Consider the following 25,618-nt stretch of genomic DNA (forward strand, 5'->3'; position numbering starts at 1 on the left):
ACTTTGGGAGGCTGGGGTGGGCAGATCACGAAGTCAGGAGATCGAGACCATCCTGGCTAACACGGTGAAACCCCATCTCTACTAAAATTACAAAAAATTAGCCAGGCGTAGTGGTGGGCACCTGTGGTCCCAGCTACTCAGGAGGCTGAGGCAGGAGAATGGCGTGAACCCAGGAGGCAGAGCTTGCAGTGAGCTGAGATGGCGCCACTGCACTCCAGCCTGGGTGAGAGCGAGACTCCGTCTCAAAAAAAAAAAGATTGAATTACGCAGGGCGCAGTGGCTCATGCCTGTAATCCCAGCACTTTGGGAGGCTGAAGCAGGCAGATACTTGAGGTCAGGAGTTCAAGACCAGACTGGTCAACATGATGAAACCCTGTCTCTACTAAAAATACAAAAATTAGCTGGGCGTGGTGGTGGGTGCCTATAATCCCAGCTACTCGGAAGGCTGAGGCACAAGAATTCCTTGAACCCAGGAGGCAGAGGTTGTAGTGAGCCGAGATCACGCCACTGCACTCCAGCCTGGGCAAAAGAGCAAGACTCAATCTCAAAATATATATATATATATAATTAAAATTAATTTTGAAATTTCTGAAATTAATTTTGCCACTTGAATATTATTTAACCAATTAAAACATCTCAGCTGAAGAAAATGACCAAAGATAAGGCCACATAGTCAACAGATACTCTAGGAAAAGGATGATACTACAGAAGTCAGATCTACTCATTCAGAACATTTTTATGAGCAAACAAAGGCAGTCTCTTCTCATTATGGCACCACTGAAGTACAAACTAAAGAAAAGGTTCTGATTAGAGTTAATTAAGCCAGAAGCGGATTAGGTTTTTGAGATAATTTCCCTAACTCCCCCAGCGAGGATGGGCTGTTGTCAGTTGAAGAATGCTTGGGGTGTAAACTTAAAAAAATTGGGTAGTTATGCAGGGGGAAAGAAACAGCCCTGGATAGCTAACATGCATTATCCATGCTAAAAGGGAAGGGAAAAGTAGGAGCAAGGAGAGTAATACTGATAGTGGTGAACTTAAGTAATTTAATACCAATAATACACGTTTCATTTCAGCCAACTGTTTTTCTAACAATTTTTTCATCAGAATAAATGGTAAAAATTGATAACTTAATGGTTAACTTCTGCCTTAATTTCTACCCTGTGCTAATTAACCAGAAAATGGGCCAATAGATTAACCAGAAAACCGGAGGATAAGTGAATTTAGATATTTGTTAGTATAGGTTCTCAATTATGGGAGAGTTGATATTGATACCATTACCTCAATACTGAAAAGGAGAAATATTGTACTCATGCTCTGGGGTCAGAATGCCCAGCTAATGTCCTGCCTTCTTAATTACTTGCTAATTTTGGGACTATGGATAAGCTACTTAGCTTTTCTGTGCCTCAGGTTCCCCCTCTGTAAAATGAGGTTTGTGGTGTTGTGAGGATTACATGAGCAACATCTATCCACGGCTTAGAAAAACGTCAAGAGTATAGTAAGCACTTCATAAATACCTGCAATTGTCATTAATAGCAAAATGAAGGAAGTCAGGTTAGCCAATCCAAAGGAAAAAATCTTCTAATAGATAACAAATAAGAACAGTGGTTAGTGAAGTTTAAGGGATATTTTCACGACTCTCAATTTTTAAAATTTCTATTTATTTTTTCGAGACAGAGTCTCACTCTTGTTGCTCAGGCTGGAGTACAATGGTGCGATCTCGGCTCACTGCAACCTCCGCCTCATGGGTTCAAGTGATTCTCCTACCTGGGCCTCCTGAGTAGCTAGGATTACAGGCATGCGCCACCACACCCGGCTAATTTTGTATTTTTAGTACAGATGGGGTGTCTCCATGTTGGTCAGGCTGTTCTCCAACTCCTGACCTCAGGTGATCCGCCCGCCTCAGCCTCCCAAAGTGCTGGGGTTACAGGCATGAGCCATCGTGCCTGGCCTCATGACTGTTTTAAAGCAGTGGGTCCTAACAGACCCCAAAGAGGTGATTCCTCTTGTTTTATGAGGGAGAAATAAGCATAGCTACCACGGTCCTCAAATTCTAGACATAACTACAGAGGAATGGTGGTTTTACATTTTGGTAGAGCATTAAGAGAACCCTTGGTCTTCTTTGACAACCTAGGTGTAAGTTATCAGAGATACACCTGTTTAGAAGAGACTTGGCAACTAGACTTACCTGTGGTTGAACCCAAAAGGCCTATCAACATAGAGAAATACGAGGCCAAGTGTGGTAGCTCATATCTATAATCTCAACACTTTGGGAAGCTGGGGTAGGAGGATTGCTTGAGCCCAGGAGTTCAAGACCAGCCTGAGCAACATAGTGAGATCCCACCTCTAAAAAAAAAAAAGGAGAAAAAAATAGCTGGGTGTGGTGGTGCGCACCTGCAGTCCCAGCTACTGGAGAGGCTGAGGTGAGAGGATCACTTTAGCCCGGGAGGTGAAGGCTGCAGTGAGCCATGATCACTCCACTGCATTCCAGCTGGGCAACTGAGTGAGACTCTGTCACAAAACAAAACAAAAAACCATAGAGAAATACTCTATAAAAATGAAAGGGAGTGGTGGAGAAGACAGGCAAAGTCATTCTCTCCAGTTTTTCCCTCCTGGTTTGTTCCCATCTTAGAAAGAAAGAAGCGGGAGAGGACGAGGGGAGAAAGAAAAAAAAAAGAGGAGGAAACAAGTGAAGAAAAGAGGAGACTTGGTAAACAACAGGAGGTAAAGGTAGCTCAGAGGAAGGTCTCAGAACATAGAGACCAGTTCTGTTTCCACTGGACCAAGGAGAAGTAGTTTTCAAACATTTCTGAAAACAGTTAAAACTGAAAATCAAAATCTAATTAATCTACATTAAAACTTTTTTTATCACCAAAGCTTATACATTAAGAGTACCTCACATAGGTTTTTGAGGTCCTATACTAATCCCTCTACTATCCATTTTATAAGAAATAAAATTTAAAAGCTAGGAAATATCATGAGAAAAGAGGCAGATGAGAAGCCAGGTACAAGGATACTAGTCCCAGTCTGGAGCAATGACAAATTGCCTGCACTGGATTTGGAAGAATAGACAATTAATTCCACAGTGCCTTTTGAGTTTTTTGTCTTCTTTCCTAATAGTCCTGTCATAATTCTAACTCTGTTACAGGAAGAACTTGGAAGGTAAAGATGTTTAGAGCTTAAGCTTTAATACTATGCTTTTTATCCTGAAAGAGAAATAAGAATGAACTTCTTGAGCAAGAGAAATGCTCTCATCAAGTAGTAAACGGGATATAAGTGTGACAAAGACACAGCAGAAAAGCAGCACACACCTCACATACCACTATGACAATTCATACAGGTCAGCAAAATTCCAACCCACGGAGTCTTTTGCTCATTTATAGGACAAAATGTCAATGAAAATCGACTAGAACAAAATCAAGGGGTTTTCTGGACACCAACATGCAAAAGGGAAGGCTTCAATTCTATTAAGCAGCTCACATTCAAAGGCTAAACTACTTATAAAGCACACTCCTAAGCCGTGGTTTGCCTAACACAAAAAGCATGCACAAATCCAAGTATCACCCCCTTTCTATTTTAGAAGACAGAACTCCTATATTATCCAATTTGTTTGTTTGGAGATACAGGTAGGTTAAAAGCAAGAAACAATAATAATAATTTAAAAACACACACACAACCATGCCTATTTACCTTGAATGGGATAAGAATAATGTGCTGGGCTTGGCTGGCTTGTGGTTAACCCTGTAGTGCAGGTAAGAACACTGTGTTGACTTGGAGATGGAGTCTGAATTAAACCACTTTCAGGTTTCATACCTGGCCACAATGCACCTGAATCAGATAAATTGGACCAATTACAAACAATACACTGGGACTGAGGAGCATGGTTATGCTTTCAAATATCAGCCAGTAGGTTTAAAATCTAAATCTTAAAAATAAATTTGCTTGTAAGAGAAAATTATTGAATCTCCCACTTGTAATACACCACAAGCAAATAACACTTTCAAAGAATTAAGGGATAAGGGCAAAGAAACAAAAAGCTTGCCACAAATCCCAATATGTATATAAATTCATTTCATTTCAATGATTGGGGGAAACTGACCAGGATTCAGAAAAAAGAGTTATTGACACCCAACTGGAGTATCTGTTATGAAGACTGCCTGATGTCCAGGTACAGTGATAAATAATTTATCCAAACTGTCAAGGTAGGAGACATTCCATATAAGTTTAAAATCCACTTACCCATTAAACAGGGACCAAATTTTTCTAAAATATATTAAACACTTCTCTGCCTTCTTAAGCTGGTTATTTTGTTACTTTTGTTTCTTCTGATTAGGAAAGACATACCTGCTTATTTTGTAAATTAAAAGCATTACAGAAATACATAATTTAGAAAAAAATACAGTCATATATAATCCCATCATCCAGACTTAACCACTATTAACAGTTTGTAGAAGAGTCACCCAGATGATTTCTTCTTCCTTTTTTTTTTTTTTTTTTTAAATAAGATAGGGTTTTGCTCTGTTGCCCAGGCTGGTCTTGAACTCCAGGCCTCACACGATCCTTTTGCCCCAGCCTCCTTTAGTGCTGGGATAGGCATGAGCCACTACACTCAGTCCAGATTTCTTCTATGTATTCACTAATCATCTTTTTTAACAAAAATGGGATTGTCGTTTTTTGTTGTTGTTGCTGTTAAGAGACAGGGTCTTCCTCTGTCACCTAGGCTCAAACAATCCTCTTGCCTCAGCCACAGGAGTAGCTGAGACTATGGGCGTGTGCCACCTTACTTGGCTAATTTTTTGTAGAGGTGGGGCTCACCACATTGCCCAGGCCAGTCTTGAACTCCTGGCCTCAAGCAATCCTCCACCTTGGCTTTTTAAAGTGTTGGGATTATAGGTGTGAGCCACTGCCAGCCAACGACTGTTTTATACACAGTATACATAATTTGCTTTTCCACATAATACCTCAAGATTCATCTTTCCAAGTCAGAACATATAAGTCTATCTCATACTGACAAACATCACAGCTGTTCATTTTTACTTTCTTTTTATCATAATGTTCCTGAGTGACAATCTTTCTAAAATATATTTATATCCTTTCCTTCCTTCTTAGCAGGGAGGAAATAGCACACATACCTTTAGATTTTCTCAGTTACTGTTTCAAAAATAAAAACTGTGCTGTGCTATATATATTACAGAGATACCGCGGAGGCTATTGTGATGTGTAAAGACAATTGTTTAGTATTAAATAGAACTTAATTATAGTTCTGATTTTTAGGTTCTAATTTCACTGTTTTTCCTCAGTGGTCTGTCGCTTCTTGACTTCCTTGGCTATATCTGCCTTTTCATTTGCAATAAACTAGGCAACCATAAACAAAACTTTGCATCTGCATGAGAGCCCAAAGATATTCTTTATGAGCGAAACACTCTTAAGTGCATGGTTTTGGTGATAATTTTGGCTACACAAAAGCCTACTTTAAAAAAAAAAAAAAATCTTTTTTTTTTTTTTTTTTTGAGAGGGAGTTTTGCTTTTTTGCCCAGGCTAGACTGCAGTGGCATGATGATCTCAGCTTACTGCAATCTCCTCCTCCCGGGTTCAAGCAACTCTCCTGCCTCAGCCTCCCTAGTATCTGGGATTACAGGTATGCACCACCATGCCCAGCTAATTTTGTATTTTTAGTAAAGATGGGGTTTCACTATGTTGGTCAGGCTGGTCTCGAACTCCTGACCTCAGGTAATCCACCCACCTCAGCCTCCCAGTGTTGGGATTACAGGTGTGAGCCACCACGCCAGGCCCAAAAAATCTTAATGCCTGGTTGTTCACTGTGTTCTGAATAGCTATGGTTACTGGGTTAGTGTAGTTGAAGCTGATAATTAGGTCTAAGAAGGTTCATCAACCAAACACATTCCATGTATGACATAAGGTTAGCCATGACTTCAAACTCAACATTAACTCATATCATTTATTTGCTCCTACTCTGATAAACTAGGAGTGATTGAATTTATAGCCAATGAACAGATATATGCAATCAAAAATATAATACTTTGAGAATGAGAACCTCTGCTTCACCAGGGCACTGAGATACTTCAGTGCAGCAACTCAGATCTGTCCAATTTATTGATAAGTACATTTAGGAATAGTAAAGAGAAATGTGAAAGTCTTAAACAATAGTGGGATATGATAATCACTTTTTAAGTTTTTTGAGACAGGGTCTTGCTCTATTGCCCAGGCTGTAGGACAGTGGTGCAATCACAGCTCATTGCAGCCTCAACCTCCTGGGATCAAGGGATCCTCCTGCCTCAAACCCCCGAATAGCTGGGACCACAGGCATACAACGCCTGGCTACTTCTTGTATTTTTGCAGAGACGAGGTTTTGTCATATTGCCTAGGCTGGTTTCAAACTCCTGGCCTTAAATGATCCTCCTGACTTGACCTCCCAAAGTGCTGGGATTATAGGCATGAGTCACTGCACCCGGCTTTGCCCCAAACTCTTAATGCATAAAAAGAAAATGTAATATTTTTTTCTCATCTATTAATCACATGAAATAACTTATTTTAAGAGACTGAGGAATACTGACACCGGTAGCATGAATTAGAAGCATTTGCCCTATCATAATTCATGATCATTTAAATATGTCCTATGTCATTTAAATTTAATTAAGATTCTTGCTATGTTTGATTTTCAACAATAAAAATATTTGGGAATATCATTTTTTAAACATTTATGATGTAAAATGTGAGTATCAGTGATATGATTCCTGCTGCTTGTATATCACACTTTTTGGTAAACAAATTGCTATTTCAATGTCACAATAACTTTTCAGATTTATTGTCATCACTGTGATTTCTTTTTCCAAATAGGTTTTGACCCTAAGGGGTTAGATTTATAAACATATTTTTATACTATATGAAAATAATACCTTATTATTAACAATAGTATCAACTGAGAATGTTTTGACAGTGTCCCTCTTATAAGATCAAAAATTAGAACACAAATGTCCAAAATAAGTAGGAGATAGCTAGTTGTGAATATCTTTGGCCAGAAACACAAAGTAGATGTTTAACATATAATTATTTTATGAGGAATAAAAGACAATATGGACAGTGCCTCCAGCATCACTGTAGACCTGGCTCTTCAGACATGCAAATCATCTTCCTCTAAAAGCACCCCTCCCAGAATTCCAGATAACAGGCAGCATGACGACCCAGTAGTCTGACTCCACGGCACTACTGCTCATAGCAAACAAGGAAACCAAACCCTAATTACCTGACTCCCAGTCCACTGCTCTATACCAACAACTACCAACTTTCTTAAGTACTTTTAAGTATCAAGAGCCTGCTGTAGACAAACTGTCAGGTTAACAATGGGAAAGCAAGTCTGTCTCTGAGTGCTTTCCTGCTGCCCCCAGAGTGGGGTCTTATCACAAACTCTACCCAAGTTTCTCAGCACAAGTACTTCACTATTGATTACTCACTATCCAAACTAATCTCATCAGTTCAATTTATAGTAACGCATATAGTGATCTTTAGAGATTAGTCTGGTGAGGAACTAAAGTATACACCAATGCTAGAAAAAGCACATGAAAGGACATTTTGGCTTGCTGATTCAGCAGCTCATTTGGATAAGCTATTATAAATAGTAAGTAATTTAATGTAAGTACTTTTCCTGATTATAAACAAAGTATATGTATATATTTTTTGAAACATCTGTAGGAAAAACAGCCACTTTTTTTGCTTCCAATTATTCTTTATGCACAATTTTTTTTTTTTTTTTTTTTTTTTAGAGGCAGAGTCTCACTATATTGTCCGCACCAGAGTGCAGTGACTATTCACAGGCATGATCCCACTACTGATCAGCACTGGAGTTTTAACCTGCTGCTTCTAACCTGGGCCAGTTCACCCTTCCTTAGGCAACCTGGCGGTCCCCCACTCCCAGGAGGTCACCACATTGGTGCTGAACTTAGTGCAGATACCCAATCAGCATAGTGCACTGTAGCCCAGAACTGCTGGGCTCAAGCGATCCTCCTACCTCAGTCTCCCAAGTAGCTGGAACTACAGGCATGCACTACCATACCTGGGTATACACATATTTTGTAAAATACTAAATTGGTATTACAACATTGTGTTTTTGTTATTATATACTGCTTTTTTCAATTAATAATATACTGTTTTCTCAAGACCCTAAATATTTTTCAACAATATGATTTATAATGGCTATGCAGCAGTCATATAAAATTTAACACATACCTTAATATTCAATTTTTAGGTTTTCAATTTTTTCACATTATAAATAATGCTTCAATGAATATGTTTGTCAGCACATTTTTCTGGGTATCTCTAACTAGTTCCATAGGATACATTCCCAGAAGTGAAATTACTGAGGGAAATGAAATGAACATCCTTAAGGCTCTTAATGCATATCACCCACTCCTCCAACTCACATTAAAGTTCTTTTAAAAGAAATCAGAACAGTTGGCACCTAAAGGCATATTTTTTGAAACCCACTAACATTAAACAAGTACCCTTTTCCTTACACATACTCCTTCAGATTCCTAGAAGTTAAACTTCTAATCCCCTTTCTGCCATCCCACCCCATTTGTATACAGCTCTGGAAAGAATATGATCAGTATTTCTTTAAAAGATTATTCATCATATAGTCTTCTTAGATTTCTTCTAGTCTTTTCTCCTTTCTTCAAGAGGAGGAAGCTTTTTAATTTCAAACTCAACTCTGAGACCATCTTTTTGATATAGACCTAAAGTTATGAGCATTTCTGGAATGAAACAAACCGGGGTTCAATTATAATCCCAGGCGTTTACTAATTGTATGAACTTTGGGCACATGATTTAACTCTCAGTTTCTCCCCTATAAAAAGGGAAAGCACTTACCTCTTAGGACTGTTCTGAGGATTAAATGAGACAATACTATGAAGTGTGAAGTACTTATTCTTAGTACACAGCTTGTTATAGTAAATAATAGAGATAAGGTAATGTTATTATAATGAATTTTTCTGAAGCCCTATTTGCATCTGAAATAAAACAAATTAGCTAATCTGAAAACAGGCAGCACTAAGATGACACGACGTACCAAAATCTTGATTTCGAAAGAAAGAAATCAAGTGTTTTCTCCTACTTAATTTAACACATTACCAAAAAAAGCCACAAGATAAAACACAAGAAAACATCTTTTCAAAATACAGTCATTTTTAAAAGTTTTACAAACCTCTCTTACAATTTCTCTGGTAAATTGTGAGAATATGCCATCTCTATCATTCACATTACCCCAACCAAAATCTCTCTCCAATAAGTCTCATACATTACTTAAAGTCAAATTTAAGCTAATGATTATCTCTCTCTGAATTACTGATAGAAGAAATTATGAAACACAAGTCTTCCTTGCCCTCAAATATTAAACAAAACCTGATTATTAAAGGAGCCTGTTATTAACAATATTACCAACATACAATATAAACATGCATCCTTCAAGGTTTTAACAGAGATCTATTTACTTTACAGAATTTTTTTCTTTTTTAATGTATTATTATTATTATTATCATTATTATTATTATTATTTTTTGAGACAGTCTTGCTCTGTCACCCAGGCTGGAGTGCAGTGGCACCATCTCGGCTCACTGCAACCTCTGTCTCCCAGGTTCGAGTGATTCTCATGCCTCAGCCTCCTGAGTAGCTGGAATTACAGGTGCCCACCACCATGCCCGGCTAATTTTTAAAATATTTTTAATAGAGATGGGTTTCACCATGTTGGCCAGGCTAGTCTCGAACTCCTGGTCTCAAGTGACCTGTCCAAAGTGGGCTGGGCATGGTGGCTCAGGCCTGTAATCCCAGCATTTTGGCAGGCCGAGCTGGGTAGATCACTTGAGGCCAGGAGTTTGAGACCAGTTGGCCAACATGGTGAAACCCTGTCTCTACTAAAATACAAAAATTAGGCAGGCTTGGTGGTGCACAGAGCGAGACTCTGTCTCGAAATAATAATAATTTAAGGGAAATATAGTGATCATTTAAAAAATTAATTATATCTAGGATCCATATGCACACAGAATTATCTTAGGTATTCCATAAATCATGCTCAGAGATATAATAGGAGTAGTATTTAATATTGAACAGCAGGAATGATCAACTGTTGTAAACGGCTTGGGCTTGCTAATAATTCAAATCAAAACAGAAGATTTAAAAAACTATGTGAAAATAATTATAATTGCTAGCCTATTATTAGTCAACTGTTGAAAAATCAGCTTTAAATAACCAAAAAGAAATCAACACAAACATATTCACAGAGGGGTCTCCTTTCAAAAGGTCCATTCAGTGTTGGCTGGTTAATCATATCATAAATACAAGATCTGAGTACGCAGGCTGGTACTAACAGGCATGGAAACATGGATGTACAAATGAGGAAACAAGAGAATTTGTTTCCCATCTCACATGAAGTTATCAACCCCACTATTATTAAACATAACTCCCAATTCTTGTTTCTAGCAGTTACCAGGAACCAAAGAATTCTAACAAGCCTAAAAGTAAGAAGGCTGACAATATCATAAAAGAGTAGCCAAGCGGGTCAGGAGAAACAGGAATGTGGAAACTAGAAGCAGGTACATTAATACATCCAGAATCTGTGTGGTGATATGTCTGGAAAACTTTTCTAATTCATAGCTTGATTAAATAAAGTCTACAGAAATATAGTTTTGTTACATATTACATATTTTTAAATAATACAGTATTCTTTTAATTTTCTGACACCCATTTCAGGAAAGCAGGGAAGGAGCAATGAAGCACACTGCGTTTACACACACAGAAAAATAAGCACAGATATTAAGCACCCAAAGAACCTTAAAGGGACGTCTGATAAATCATTTTAATTTATAGTTCATGTCCAAGACACCTAAAACCAATGAAAATAACTCCCTAGGCACATAAGGCTATAAGAAAATTGGGGATTTCTGGCATTCTAAAATGACTTTTTGGTTCAGCAGAACAATATCTGATCAGTTTTAGGTGGGGTTAGGGGAGAAAGGAGAGAGAGAGATTGGCCAAAAAACAAAAACAAAAACAACACACAAAAACAAACAAACAAACAAAAAACCCCACAGAGCAAACTATGATACATATTCAGACTACCTGGTTTTAGCAAGAAATTGGCCACCTCGAAATATATTTATTAAGCTTTTCTAATGATAGTACCATATTATATTGTATATAAAGTAAGTCAAATCAATAGCAAATCCTCAAAGAATTTACCAAACACTTAAAGATTCCAAGCTTCAGGGTCAGGACTTAGAACACACAAAATAGATAAATGAGTACTAAAAAACTACGATTTTTTTATTACATACATCAAACATACTGTTGCAAAGTTGCATACCCAACCACATATGTAACTAAGTGCTCTTAAAGAATGATGCATGGCTGATCAAAGTTTCTGGGGAATAAAATCAACATTCTTAGAAATTGTTTACAATAGAGTACCTTACCAAAAGGAGGTAGTCCATACGTTTGGGTTGCCTGAGGGTAGACAGCATAGGGTTGAGTCTGCTGTAGTGTCTGGTATTGAGTCTGCCCAGGGTAAGCAGTTTCCGAAACAGGAACTGAGAGAATATGTGCATAAGGTCTAGAAAATTTCAAGAAAACAAAAACTTTTGTGTGATTTACTTTAGTAATGAAAAATAGGTAAAATAGCTACCACCACTAACGGCAAAGAATCTGCAACAAGGAGACTAATCTTCCACATAAAATGGCTCTTTTTAAAATTTTTTTATTTTTGAAACAGTCTTGCTCTGTTGCCCAGGCTGGAGTGCAGTGGCATGATCTCGGCTAATTGTAGCCTCCGCCTCCCCAGTTCAAGCTATTTTTCTGTCTCAGCCTCCCAAATACCTGGGATTGATTACAGGCACCTACCGCCACGTCTGGATAATTTTTGTATTTTTAGTAGAGATGGCATTTCATCCTTGTAGGCCAGGCTGGTCTCAAACTCTTGACCTCAAGTGATCCACCCGCCTCGGCCTCCCAAGGTGCTAGGATTACAGGGGTGAGCTACTGTGCCAACCTAAAATGGCTCTTATGATCAGAAAGTAGAAGCCTTTCCTCCTTTCCAGGTTCTACTATCATCAACCCGAAGAACAATTTTATGAAAAATTTAAGTTTCAAACATCCCTCCAAGTTCCAATTATCCTACAAACATTTCTAGTGTGCTACAATCATGGCCCTATGTGAGACACAAGGATGGATTAAACGTGTTCATGCTGTTAGCCTACATCTAGAATAAAATCCTAATATAATAGAAAACTAGATAGAACAAGATTGGCAATTGGTTTTCATTCTCCACTCTGCCCCTTGAACCAAACCAAAGTTCTGAGAGGGAAAGTAAGACTGGAAAAGAGGGTGAGGCTGGTGGAGAAAAGGCAAGCAAACACACCAAAAAAACGGAAGTAGAGATGGGTTCCAATATCCTTAAATCAAGCCTACAAAACAGAACCCAGGTAATTAACAAAGTCTGGGAAGTTCCAGACAGGACTCAATCTCCTCAATGATATTTAAGTCAGGGCATACTGCCACAAGTTGGTGCCACCATATCAGCGATAGCTAGAGATTTCAGCAGAGAAACTCCTGGGACTTTACAGTAGCTAGCAGATATAACCATTTCATCCATGATATTGCACTGAATTTTTAGATACCAATTATTTCATGTGGTGAGTTACACTGTATATATAACATAAAAAAGAAAATGCTATTCGTACCATGTAAGCATAATAAAATATGGCGGGGGCGGCAGGGGTGTTTTAAAGGGGAAATTTTTTTTTCACCTTTGGGGGAAGAGGAAAATGAAGAAAGGCCATAAAGAAGTGATATAGTAGATAAGAGGTACAGAATTGGGAGAGAAAGGGTGTTCTAGCACAAGAAAAAAGTCCTGCCAGGGAACAGAGGAAGGAAAGCAAGGGCTTCAGCCTGTAAAGAGCATAGATAACTGAGGGAAGTATATTAAGAGAAGTAGTGAGAGAAAGGAAGCAAAGACCTTGAATGCTAGGCTAAAAGGCAAATCTGAAACTGAGAGCCACTGAAATTATTGAGCAAAGAGTGACAAGATCAGAGCTGTTCTTTAATAAAGATTATTTTGACAATGCTTTGTAAATTGTTTAGAAAGGGAGGAGAAACTCGAAATGGAGATCCAGTTAAAAAAACAGTTCAGATAAGTAATAAAGAGGTCTGAATTAAGATAGATGGTATAGCTAATAAGGTATTCTGAATGTAGCAGGTATGCAAATACTTTCTGAATGAATAAATGAATTTGGAATCTGTAACATATCCACATTTCAGTAGATTCTAAAAAACTGAATTTAAAAATGTCTATTCTTCTTAGACAGATCTGAGTCCAGGAAATAGCTCAGGTTAGAGTTGTTACTCAAGTCTCATGGGAATGATTTACATCTTAGTGACCTTAAATGGATTAATCTCCAGATATGGTAAAGACCATAATGTCCTTTTTCATGCAGAGTCTTTGTAGCCCAAAGCTCAAATGTGTTTCCACATTTAGTATCTAATTTCTTCATAATAATCTCAGAGAATAGGTTCAGTCATTTCACAGAAGAAAGTCGCATGAAAATGATTAGCCCAAGCACACCATCAGTGTTAATACCAGATTAAAATTAGAAGAACTCATTGGGTTGACTTTTTAATTTATTTTTTAACTAATGCAAAATTCAAAAGGTAAAAATGGATATAACCAGGGAAAAGAAAGACAGTTTCCTTTTTATAACAGCCCCATAAAGTATCTCTTGCTTTTGTTACCAGTTTCTTTATGTATCCAGCAGCTGTAAGCACATAAGAATATATCCTGGCTTAATAAATGCACTTGTATGTGTCTTTGTATGCATAGGTCCACTCTTTATTATGCACAATAGGTAGCTTGGTATACACACTGTTCTGCACCTACCTACCCTGGAGATGAATAACTTGGCTGATATTAATGCTGATATTACCCCATGAAGGCCCAAAACATAACCTCTTAGTGACTTTCCCACCAAACCTATCTAACTTCAAGCCCAGTTCTACTCTGAGGACATTTTTCCTCAATCAAGAAACTGAACACAGGCCAGGCGTGGTGGCTCATGCCTGTAATCCCAGCACTTTGGTAGGTAGGCAGATCACCTGAGGTCAGCCGTTTGAAAACAGCCTGGCCAACATGGTGAAACCCCATCTCTACTAAAAAACACAAAAATTAGCTGGGCATGGTGGCATGCCGATAGTTCCAGCTATTCAGGAGGCTGAGGCAGGAGAATCACTTGAACCCGGGAGGTGGAGGTTGCAGTGAGCCACGATGGTGCCACTGCACTCCAGCCTGGATGACAGAGCGAGACTCTGTCTTCAAAAAAAGAAAAAAAAAAAAAAAAAAAAAACTGAACACAGATTGGACTGAGAAATCCAGTCTTGTTTTTATTAATCTGTATGCTATATGTCAAGGTACAGGACAGACAGAATGACCAGAAGTCAATCAATGATATGGTTAATCACTAACACTATTTTGCATGTTCAGTGCCTACTCATTTTAGAGTAAGCTTTTGTGTAAAATGATCCATTGCAGGCAACCATCTACTTTTTAAAAGGATACTACATAGATTATATTTAGAGGGAATTAAAAATTGGAATGATGATAGAATAAGAGATGTAAAAATAATTTAAATATCTATTATTTTAGAGGAAAAATAATATTAAATTTTGCAATGAATCTACAGAAAAAGCATATGCATTTTGGAAACAATTATTCAACTTACTTTGCAGAATACATCTGTGAGGTATAATCATTGGATGAGCGAGGGATGTAATCGGTGCATGTCATAACTGAAAGAAAGATAGTATCACCAGGTTAAAAAGTTAGAACATTTCAAAGATGGAATGGGAAAACTGCACATCTCACTGTATAGTCTTTCAAACTAATTAATAGAATACAGCTTGGACACCAGATAGAAAGACTACGTGGTAGAAAATATCTCTTTTTGTGTATACACCTGTTATAGACTTCCAGAGGCAGTAAAAAAAGAAGGGTGGGGTATGGAAAAGAGCTGAAGGTTGGTAGGGATCTCTACCTTTACCCATTACTGATCTAAAATAATAGATGAAGCAACCTCCTAAGCTCTCAGCTATGCTGATAGGCAAACAAAAAGCAAGCTCTGTGTCTAGAAAACCACATTATTCTACTTCAGCTTATTTGTTCTTTGAGTGCTTACTATATTGAGTAAAAGCCTTAAGAATGACTTTCAGGAAAAGATTTAGGGGAAGCATCCAATCTTATTTTAAAACCACTGCTACTGCTATGCATAATCAACAGCAGAGTAGATGCAAGTATATTTCTATACTACTATTTTTTCTGTTTTGTAGTGAAGGCTTTGATTTTGGCAAACCAGAGACAGATATGAGGAACTGATGTGATGCTCTGACAAACTCTCAAAGACTTTTCCAGCTATTGTCCTCTTGACCCCCATGACTTCATCTGGAATAGCTGCTATGAAGGCTTGACCCTCATGATTACTACTTCTGGTATGAACACTGTAAATATCTGATTAAAAACGAACCAATTAACTTTATGTCTAATTAGGTTCCCTGGAAGAGCACCTGATCCAAAAAGAGAACCTTGATCAAAAGCAGATGAGGGGCCAATTCAAATGCTCAAGAGTAAGACAAATCAACACCTGTGAGTTTATTACAGAAGAGCTTGTCCAATGCTACTGTTTGAGGTATTTAAAAATAATTATTGGAGATCACATTTATCTCTAATCATTTTGACAAAAATGAAGGAAATGTCAATTAGATCTAAAGTTCTGACAATCCATTGCAAAGAATGTAACGTAAGTTTATTTGAATTCTACACAATGGATCCTCCTCAGTTGACACATACATTAAAAAACCCAAACCCTTATCTTCCTCCCATTTAATTTAATTCTGGAAGGGATCAACAACATCCTAGAAGACTGAGGTCAATTTTCACTTCTCTAGAGAATGAATGAGCCTTGATCTTGGCAGTACTTGGGAACCACAAAACAATTATAAAGAGTCAAGGTATAATATCCTATTATACTATAGGAGAATCAAGTAAGTAATATGCTGGCTTGGACTAGAATACCAACAGTGGGGATGAGGCAAAGACTTTGAAATATATTCTGAAGGTAAAACGAACAGGACATTCTGATGGATTTGATGTAGAGAATGAGGAAAACGGGGAATACAAGATGGTTCCTAGGTTTTTAGTTTGAGCAACTAGAGGGAGAGTGATATCACTTCCTAAGATGGGCAAGTTTGGGAGAAGAGAGTATGTCATAGGGGCTAAAGGAATTGAAAGTTCTTTTTTGAACATCTTAGGTATGATTTTCCTTCCAGTAAAGATGTCAAACAGGCAGTTTGATACACAAATGAAAGCATGGGAGAAGTCAGACTGGAAATATCAATATGGAATTCATTAACCATGTATAAGATATTTAAAGTAACGTAATGGGAGAATCCAGAAAGAGGAAAAATGGTAGCCTAGACCTAAGGCCTGAGGCCCACCAAAGAAGGGCCATCAAAGGAGAAAGGTGGGAGGAAAAGTAATGACAGGCAGAATGTGAGGAGAAATGTATTCTAGAATTTGCAACATGAAAACAACTAATGGCCTTGACGACAGCAGTTTCATTGGAAGAGTGAGGATAGAAGCTAAATTTGAGAAGCTGGAAAAGTGAATGGGAGGTGAAAAAGCAAGTGAGAGCAACTCTTTCAGAAGTTCTGATATGTCACTTATGTGTCCATAACTAGTAGGAGATGTGGAGCCAAGGGTGGGGGTGCAGGGGGAGCAGTGTTTATGTTTTAAAATGGTAAGATGTTTCTTTACTGACAGGAAGGATAAAAAGAGAAGACCGTGATGACACACAAGTGGTGGCAGGAAAACTACAGTACCCAAGTCCTTGGGCAAGGTAAAAATAGATAGTATATGGAACACAAATAAAAGGCTCTACATCTGACAGGAGCAAGTATACTGCTTACATCCTGACAAGAAGGAAACGGCTGGATGGCTCATGCCTGTAATCCCAGCAGTTTGGGAGGCTGAGGCTGGCAGATCACTTGAGGTCAGGAGTTTGAGACAAGCCTGGCCAACATGGTGAAACCCTGTCTCTACTAAAAATACAAAAATTAGCCGGGGTGATAGCACGTGCCTGTAATTCCAGCTACTCGGAAGGCTGAGTCAGGAGAATGGCTTGAACCTGGGAGGCAGAGGTTGCAGTGAGCCGAGATCTCACCATTGCATTCCAGCCTTGGCAACAAGAGCGAAATTCCATCTCAAAAAAATACAAACAAACAAATAACAACAACAACAACAAAAATACAAAAAGTAGCTGGGCATGGTGGCATGCGCCTGTAATCCCAGCTACTTGGAAGGCTGAGACAGGAGAATCACTCAAACCTGGGAGGCGGAGGTTATAGTGAGTCGAGATTGTGCCACTGCACTCCGACCTGGGCAACAAAGCAAGACTCCATCTCAAAAAACATAAAAAAAACAAAATAAAGACCAGAATGAATAGGACGACAGTCTAAAGTAAAAACAGAAAGGTAGGGGAAGGTATAGATGTAGACTTCAAATGAACCAAAGTTTTTATTTATTTTATTTTATATTTTGTAGCGAGGAGGTCTCACTTTGTTGCCCAGGCTGATCTCAAACTCCTGGCCTCAGGTGATCCTCCTGCCTCAGACTCCCAAAGTGTTGGGATTACAGACAAGAGCCACCATGCCCAGCTGAACCAAAGTATTTGAAGGAAAAAAGGACATTATTTAGAGGGAGCAAGAATATTCAACTTACTTCCTGACCCAGAAGTATGTAAAGCTTAAGATTTTAGGGAACAGGTCTTTTTCTTGGGGAGAGGAGACGTTTTATTGATTAGAGTGGTTTTCTACAATATGGACAGTTTCCCATATGGACCAGAATCACCTGGCTAACCTGTCAAAACTGCAGATTCCCTATCCACATCAGATCTACTGAATGATAATCTTCGGAGGTGAAACTAGAATTCTACATTACAAACAAGTATTCCAGATGATTCTTATGTAGACTAAAAGTCTGAGAACCACCAGAATAGAATCACCTTTGAGGAAATACTATATAGAACTCAAGATACACCTTTTAAAAAAAAGTTACACCTTTTAAAAAAATATACATGGGAAGTATATATGGTTAAGTATAATTGTCTCTGATTTTCTATAAGACATTATTACCTTTAGAACACTCAATCTCAAAACGAAAATAAAATCACGGGGTGTGACTCCTTGGGTGAATGGATTCCATGTGATCTTTTCTCAGCTGCTCTGTCAATAAAGCTTACAGGAGGGCTCAAGGATAAACACCCACAAAAACAAGGATGGGAGAGCCTTCTGGATATTTTGGGACAAACAAGGCAATTATGAAAAACCAATTCTATAAGAAAAGCATTACTAGTTATAGGAATATCTGTTCAATCATGCACAGAATACGGTACTTACTTTCCTCTGATATGGGAAGGTTTGAAGTAAGGCTTGAAGTTTCAGGCTTCTGATCACTGACATCTGGATTGCTTACTTGACTGGGAGAACCAAAACGAACACATTAGCCCCTGATTGATTTGCTGCATTGCTAAAAGTGATGAGATCAAACCCATTTCCTCCTAGGCTATACAAGTAAGAGGCAAAGTAAATCTTCATGATATCCTTATTGTTGATTTTTAACAACTTGAAGAGAGCTCGGGCCAGGGCCAGTACCCTCAGCATTCTACAGTTCTTGTTTTTTTTTTTTTTTTTTGAGATGGAGTCTCCCTCTGTCACCCAGGCTCGAGTGCAGTGGCGCAATCTTGGCTCACTGCAACCTCTGCTTCCTGGGTTCAAGCGATTCTCCTGCCTCAGCCTCCTAAGTAGCTGGGATTACAGGTGCATGCCACCATGCCCGACCTACTGCTCTTTCTTATATCTCTAGATCCCTTTAGTTTTTATATAATTCAGAAATTCCAGCTAAGTCACTGGCACGTCAGATTTTTCTTTAACACCATATGGTAAAACAGTGCTCTGTCACTGTTTAAAAATTGTACATATTATATGTTTATGGGGTACAATGTGATTTTTGATATATAAAACACCTTTCACTTTTTTGTGAAAAAAAGTACATAAAAACACTTAAATTCTATGCTTTTAGCAATTTTGAAATATACAATGCTATATTATTTATGACAGTCACCATTCTGTGCAACAGTGCTCTGTTACCTTGCTCCCAAAGTACCACAGGAAGGTAGGGAGACGTTTGATTTCAGACAGCGGATCTCCATCAGCTACAAATCATAATCATATGAGAAGTGTTTTCAAATTACACGTTTGGGCCAGGTGCGGTGGCTCACTCCTGTAATCCCAGCACTTTGGGAAGCTGAGGCAGGTGGATCACTTGAGATCAGGAGTTTGAGACCAGCCTGGCCAACATGGTAAAACCCCGTCTCTACTAAAAACCAGGCGTTGTGGTGCACGCCTGTAGTCCCAGCTACTCGGGAGGTTGAGCCCTGAGAATCACCTGAACCTGGGAGGCAGAAGTTGTAGTGATTGGAGATGGCGCTACTGCACTCCTGCCTAGGTGACACAGCAAGACTCTGTCTCAAAAACGAAACAAACAAAAATTATACGTTTGTTTCCAAGTGGGGGTTCTAAACCCTTAAGATTCATTCTACCATATTTCTCTTCTCTCCTAGTTAAATAAAACACAAACACCTCATTTTCTATTTTTTATTATAGCCAGGACTAAGCAACATCTTTTTTTTTTTTTAACTTATAAGGGAAATTAAGAGAAATTGCGAATGATAAGTCACATAATCTGGGAGGACAAGTCATTATGTCAGATAGTTTAATGCTGGAGAGATTCCACAGAAATTCTGGAATGAAGATTGTTCTAACTTTAATTCTTCACAATGTTCTCCTTTTTCCATCTACTTTACTTTTCATTCTTCAGTTATTATCTCCCATTATAGCACAGTGGTTAGGAGTGTTGATTCTAGAGTCAGACTGTGCAAGTTCATATTCTACTCTGCCAATAACTAGCTCTATGACCTTGGACAAGTCACTGAACTTATCTGTCCCCCCTTTCTACATCCATCAACGAGAATAAAAATGAAACCTATTTCATAGGGCTGTTATGAGGACTGATAAGTTAATGTTTAGAGCAAAGCTAGAACATAGTAAGCACACTTTAACTGTAACTGTTATTATATTAAAACTTCTTCAAAGCCCAGGCATCATGCCTACATTCATGCACCCTAGAAAGAAACCTGCTTTGTTCTTCTACACTCTAGGGAGAGGTGGAAGACACTGTACCAGAGGCTCTATATATCTGGAAAGATAATGCTGACTAATCAAAGGTAAAAGTAGTTTCTACACAGCAAAATTGCAAAAAGAAATATTACTTATATAAAAAATACATAGCACCAAAATTTATAAAGTTCTTGTATCATTTTTGAAACTGGTTTCTAATATTCAAGCCTAAGAGTTTTCTTAAAAATTGTATATATGTTTTGTTTGGTTGGTTTTTGTTTTGTTTTGTTTGAGACAGGGTCTCACTCTGTCGCCCAGGATGGAGTGCAGTGGCTCCATCATGGCTCACTGCAGCTTTGACCTCCTGGGCTCAAGTGATCTTCCTACTTCATCCTCCCGAGTAGCTGGGACTACAGGCATGTGCCACCATGTCCAGCTAAATTTTGCAATTTTTGTAGAGATAGGGTTTCACCATATTGTCCAGGCTGGTCTCAAACTCCTGGTCTCAAGCAATCCGCCCACCTCAGCATCCCAAAGTGCTGGAATTACAGATGTGAGCCACAGTGTCCAGCTTTAATGGTATATTTTGAATGTTCAAATAATTTTTCCTCATTTGTAATTAATTTTAAAGCTAAATCCCCAAGTAAGGTTCATTTTTATCTTGTTACTCAAATGTTTATATTTTTGGAATAGAACTTAATGTACTAACTAAGATGTGATTATGGAAATTGAAGGGTAAGGGCAAGAAATTATATGGAGTAGTTGTGTCAGTTTCCCAAACTGGGTGATTTATTATAATTACCTAATAGTTAATAAAAATACAGACTTCTGGACCCCATCTCACACCTACTTACATAGAATTCCCAGGGGAAGGGCATAAAACTGAACCAGAACTTCACATTTCAGACATCAATAACTAGTTTGACTTCTACATGTACCTGGTTAAGTCTGGGGTTCACTGTTATACCCACTGTTGAAGACTATTTCTAGATCCTATATCTTAGAAGCTGGTGATATTTCTATGATTCAGTATACACTGGACCAGTTCCCAAAATCCAATGGTCCTAGAATATTATGTTATAGCAACATCTCCTACATACTCAACTGAGCATCTAGAGAATAAATAGAAACAACAGCACCAAGACAGTGAATTAACTCTAGCACTTGTTAAATATTTAAATTATTATCCTTAGAGAAATGACATACCGCCTCAAAATATAATTATTTTCAAAGTCATATAAACATAAATTTTGCTTAACAATGAATACACCATGAAAAAACAATTGTTCTAAAATAAAATGACCAAAAGAACCCAACAACATACAAGTCCATAAAGTGGCATGACAAATACCTCCTTCTCATTCAACAGAATTATTAACGACACAAACAACAGATAATGGATAAACAAAATGCGGAACAGACATAAAATGGAATATTATTGAGCCTTAAAAAGAGGAAATTCTGAAACATGCTACAAATGGATAAACCTTGAAGACATCATGATGAATCACAAAAAGACAAATACTGTATGATTCCATTTCTGTGAGGTACTCAGAGTAGTCACAATCATACAGACAGAAAGTAGAATGGTGGTTGCCAGGGGCTGGAGATGTGGGAATGAATAATATTGTTTAGTGAACATGGAATTTCAGTTTGGAAAGATGAATAAAGTTGTAGAGATGAATGGTAGTGATGGTTGCAAGACAAAGTGATTGTACTTAGTGCCACTAAACTGTACACTTAAAATGGTAAATCGTATATTGTGTGTATTTTATCATAGTAAAAAATTGCTGAAGGTAAAAGAAGAGATAATTGCAGGAAAAGATGAAGGTGATGGGTTCTTTCAAACAACTGGAGACGTTAGCCTTAGATAAGAGCAAAGGAATTTCAGAGGAAAGAGAAACAATATCCAAGAGAAGCAGATTAAGTAGGCAGATGTGGTGACAGAGAAGGGAGATGTTCCTAATCTCTTTGAACTAGGGAGCAAGATCCACAGCTGAGTGAATGAAAATAGCAGGAAAAGAAGGGAAAGGGGAGAAGGCAGGGGGCAAGGAGGGAGGGAATAAAGGAATTAAGATGATTTTAGAGGTTGGGAAATCAGACATACCAGGAAGGGGATTTAAGTGCCTGTTTTAGATCTAATCATGAATATAAATTAAGAATAGTTAGCACAATTTTGTGTTTTTCTCTCACAATGTACGAGTGATTGGGAATAAGTATAGAATAGGTGGATAGTTGGGTTTAATCAGGGTTGTGGTTTTGCTAGGCAAGTATGACAGAAAAAAGTGAGGAAGTTAAGAATGTTTGTAAGGAACTAATTACAATAGATCCTATAGTTAAGTTTCTTTTTCTTTCTTTTCTTTTTTTTTAAATGAGACAGTGTCTTGCTCTGCCACCGACCCAGGATGGAGTTCAGTGGCGCAATCTTGGCTCACCACAACTTTTGGCCCCTGGGCTCAAGCAATCCTCCTGCCTCAGCTCCGAGTAGCTGGGACTAAAGGTGTGCACCACAATTCCTGGAAATTTTTTTGTGTTTTTTATAGAGATGGGGTCTTGCTAAGTTGCCCAGGCTGGTCTCAAACTACTGAACTCAAGTGATCTGCCCACCTGGACCTCCAAAAGTGGAGCCACCACACCTGGACAGTTAAGTTTCTTTTTTTTTTTTTTTGAGACAGAGTCTTTCTCTGTCGCACAGGCTGGAGTGCAGTGGCACATTCTTAGCTCACTGTAACCTCTGCCTTGTGGGTTCAAGTTATTCTGCCTCAGTCTCCCAAGTAGCTGGGATTATAGGCTTGAGCCACCACGCCCAGCTAAGTTTTGTATTTTTAGTAGAGACAAGGTTCCGCCGTGTTGGCCAGGCTGGTCTCGATCTCCTGGCCTCATCGGCCTCCCAAACTGCTGGGATTACAGGCGTGAGCCACTGAGCCTGGTCAAGTTTCTTATAAGGAAGAAACTAAAGTTCTTTTTTAAGGGGTGAGGGTGAAAATATGACAGATCATTTACTTGATGGTTTAAGACATGGCTAGCATGGCAGTTCTAGAATAAAAGAGCTGGGATGATAGTGTGTGGAGGTAAAAGTGTAGGATTCTTGAAATTAATGTGGTAAAGGTGATGCAGTTACTGGCTCATATGGTTGGTGCACAAACGAAAGAAGGTAAGAACTGTGGAAAATTGAAAACCATGGTATGAGGAAGCCAAACTGTGAGGTGCAAACAAGCTGCCTCTTTTCTATAAGAGGAGTGGGGTTAATGACTAAGTCATTTCATAACCATCTGGTAATTAATACCAAATCACTTGGACTTTATTTATTTTGCTTATGCTTCCTATTCTGTATACTGTACGTTTGACTGAAGAATATGGTGCTTTTCATCTTTACCATTGAGTCTCCTCTATGTAGTACAGAGCCTAATATACAACATGAGTTTGGTACATATTGTGGAATAAATAATGAATGCATAAGAAAAAAATCAGTGCACATGTTTCAGGAAAAAACTATTTGGAAAAGAAATTTTAATCTTAAATCGAATAGTTTCAAAGTGTAACAGTTGATGGTAAGACCAAAAAGAGGGCAAAGCATGCCCATACACTAATCAGCATACGAAGGAAAAGAAAAAAAAACAAAACCTATGAGAAGTTCATTAAAAAGAAAGTGAACTTTACATACCTTATAGTTTGCTCTCCTGATTCCTGCATCTTGGCTTTTTTCACCTGCAAAAATAAATATACAAAGGTATCAATGTACTGATCTGTTTTTTAAATCATTTAGCTACTCAAAGAACAGGCTATTAACTATTACAGGGTAACTGTTTAATTTTGTTTAGTTTAGATTTAATTAACCCTTGTTATATTTTAGAGCTAGAAATGAAGTTTGTTTTTTAAATGGAGCTCTTCTTTTTAATGAAAGAAGTGTTCTTCTGATTTAAAAAAAAAAACTGCTTACCAGAATTTTTACTCAAGGTAGACAGAATGTTTACTAGGATAAAGTATCCAAGCTTTGATACAAACTATTTGGTTTTATACTGTAACAGGCAAATTACATTTAAACAAACAGCAAAGATGGCAATCTAAGTATCATCTACTCATTTATTTAACAAAAATGGCTTTATACTTAAGTTAGTTTAGTGTCAAAAATTAATATGAATTCTTATCAAGTTACCAGTAATTTAGAAAATACTGTTAACCCTGTATTTTTTTTTCATTTTTCACATTTTCTATTTCCTTCTGGGTAGAAGTCACTTCCATTGAAACAGTGTAAGAATCCACAAATGAAAGATCAATGGTTAACACTAATGGATTTTTCTGTTTTCATATTACAGGGAATCTGATTTTAGAGCTCTCTGATTAGAATTGGCTGTAGTAGAAACATGTTTAATATGCTTAGCCATTCAAACCACGAATATTTAAAAGTATTTCAAGCTAATAGAAGAAGGCAGAAACTCTAGATAATTTGAAGCAAATGTATCAGGTGGAATAACAGATATTTAATATTACATTGAATATTTCAGACAAGACAAATCATAAATGCAAGCCCCATAAAATTTCTCATGGCCATATACTCCTCATGAGAATACACAACCATGAAATAAATAAAACCAAACATTCTTGGTTCCTTGTTTATGGCATGTGAAAATGTGTTCCATTCAATGTTCTCTTAATTTTCATAGGTATCAAAAAGGAGAAAATAAAGAAACAAAGGCAATTTAAAAAAACGTTTCTAAATTTAAAATAAAAATTACATTAAAGCATTTGAAGCAAAAACAAAAAACAAAACCTTGAGGTGGGTAAATCCTGATTAAGCATGACATTAAATCCAAAAGCCATAAAAGAGAAAATAGATATGATTACACAAAAATCTTAAACTTCTATATGATAAAAGACACCATAAAACAACCAGGAGGTTGAGGGATTCCAGGATAGTATGCAGACTGTGACAAAAAAATCTAACTGTAGGCCGGGCGAGGTGGCTCACGCCTGTAATCCCAGCACTTTGGGAGGCTGAGATGGGCGGATCACGAGGTCAGGAGATTGAGACCATCCTGGCTAACACGGTGAAACCCCGTCTCTACTAAAAATACAAAAAATTAGCCGGGCGCGGTGGCGGGCGCCTATAGTCCCAGCTACACGGGAGGCTGAGGCAGGAGAATGGCGTGAACCTGGAGACAGAGCTTACAGTGAGTCGAGATCGCGCCACTGCACTCCAGCCTGTATGACAGAGCGAGACTCCATCTCAAAAAAAAAAAATCTAACTGTATTACCAATGTATATGACAATCTCACTGAAAGAGGGGAGGGAAATATGATCTGACCTAGATAATATAGGAAAATAGTGTTTTGCCTGGAAA

General features: G+C 38.0%; 2 protein-coding genes across 13 annotated transcripts in view; one reads left to right on the forward strand and one right to left on the reverse strand.

The window, feature by feature from the left end:
• Positions 1-22,311, forward strand: part of XKR8 (XK related 8) — an 87,875-nt gene extending 65,564 nt beyond the window's left edge. The window contains exons 4-7 of one of the 5 annotated variants that reach the window (XR_004183681.1): positions 15,593-16,728; positions 16,865-16,940; positions 20,319-20,384; positions 21,647-22,311. The gene's annotated coding sequence lies outside the window, so the exon portion shown is untranslated. Of the gene's footprint in view, positions 1-15,592; positions 16,941-20,318; positions 20,385-21,646 lie in introns of all 5 variants that reach the window. The other 4 variants (XR_004183683.1, XR_004183678.1, XR_004183685.1 and 1 more) reach the window with 4 other exon arrangements.
• EYA3 (EYA transcriptional coactivator and phosphatase 3) overlaps positions 1-25,618 on the reverse strand; it is a 117,308-nt gene that overhangs the window by 54,074 nt on the left and 37,616 nt on the right. For 5 of the 8 annotated variants that reach the window (XM_009203045.4, XM_009203060.4, XM_003891432.4 and 2 more), the window contains 5 exons: positions 23,942-23,985; positions 18,499-18,578; positions 14,772-14,838; positions 11,478-11,614; positions 3,688-3,825 (listed from right to left, as the gene is read on the reverse strand). In XM_009203045.4, the coding sequence (XP_009201309.1) occupies positions 3,688-3,825; positions 11,478-11,614; positions 14,772-14,838; positions 18,499-18,578; positions 23,942-23,985 (466 nt within the window). The remainder of the gene's footprint in view (positions 1-3,687; positions 3,826-11,477; positions 11,615-14,771; positions 14,839-18,498; positions 18,579-23,941; positions 23,986-25,618) is intronic. The other 3 variants (XM_009203062.4, XM_009203064.4, XM_009203065.4) reach the window with 1 other exon arrangement.

The sequence above is a fragment of the Papio anubis genome, chromosome 1 (assembly GCF_008728515.1).
Source record: "Papio anubis isolate 15944 chromosome 1, Panubis1.0, whole genome shotgun sequence".
In the NCBI taxonomy this organism is placed as follows: Eukaryota; Metazoa; Chordata; class Mammalia; order Primates; family Cercopithecidae; genus Papio; species Papio anubis.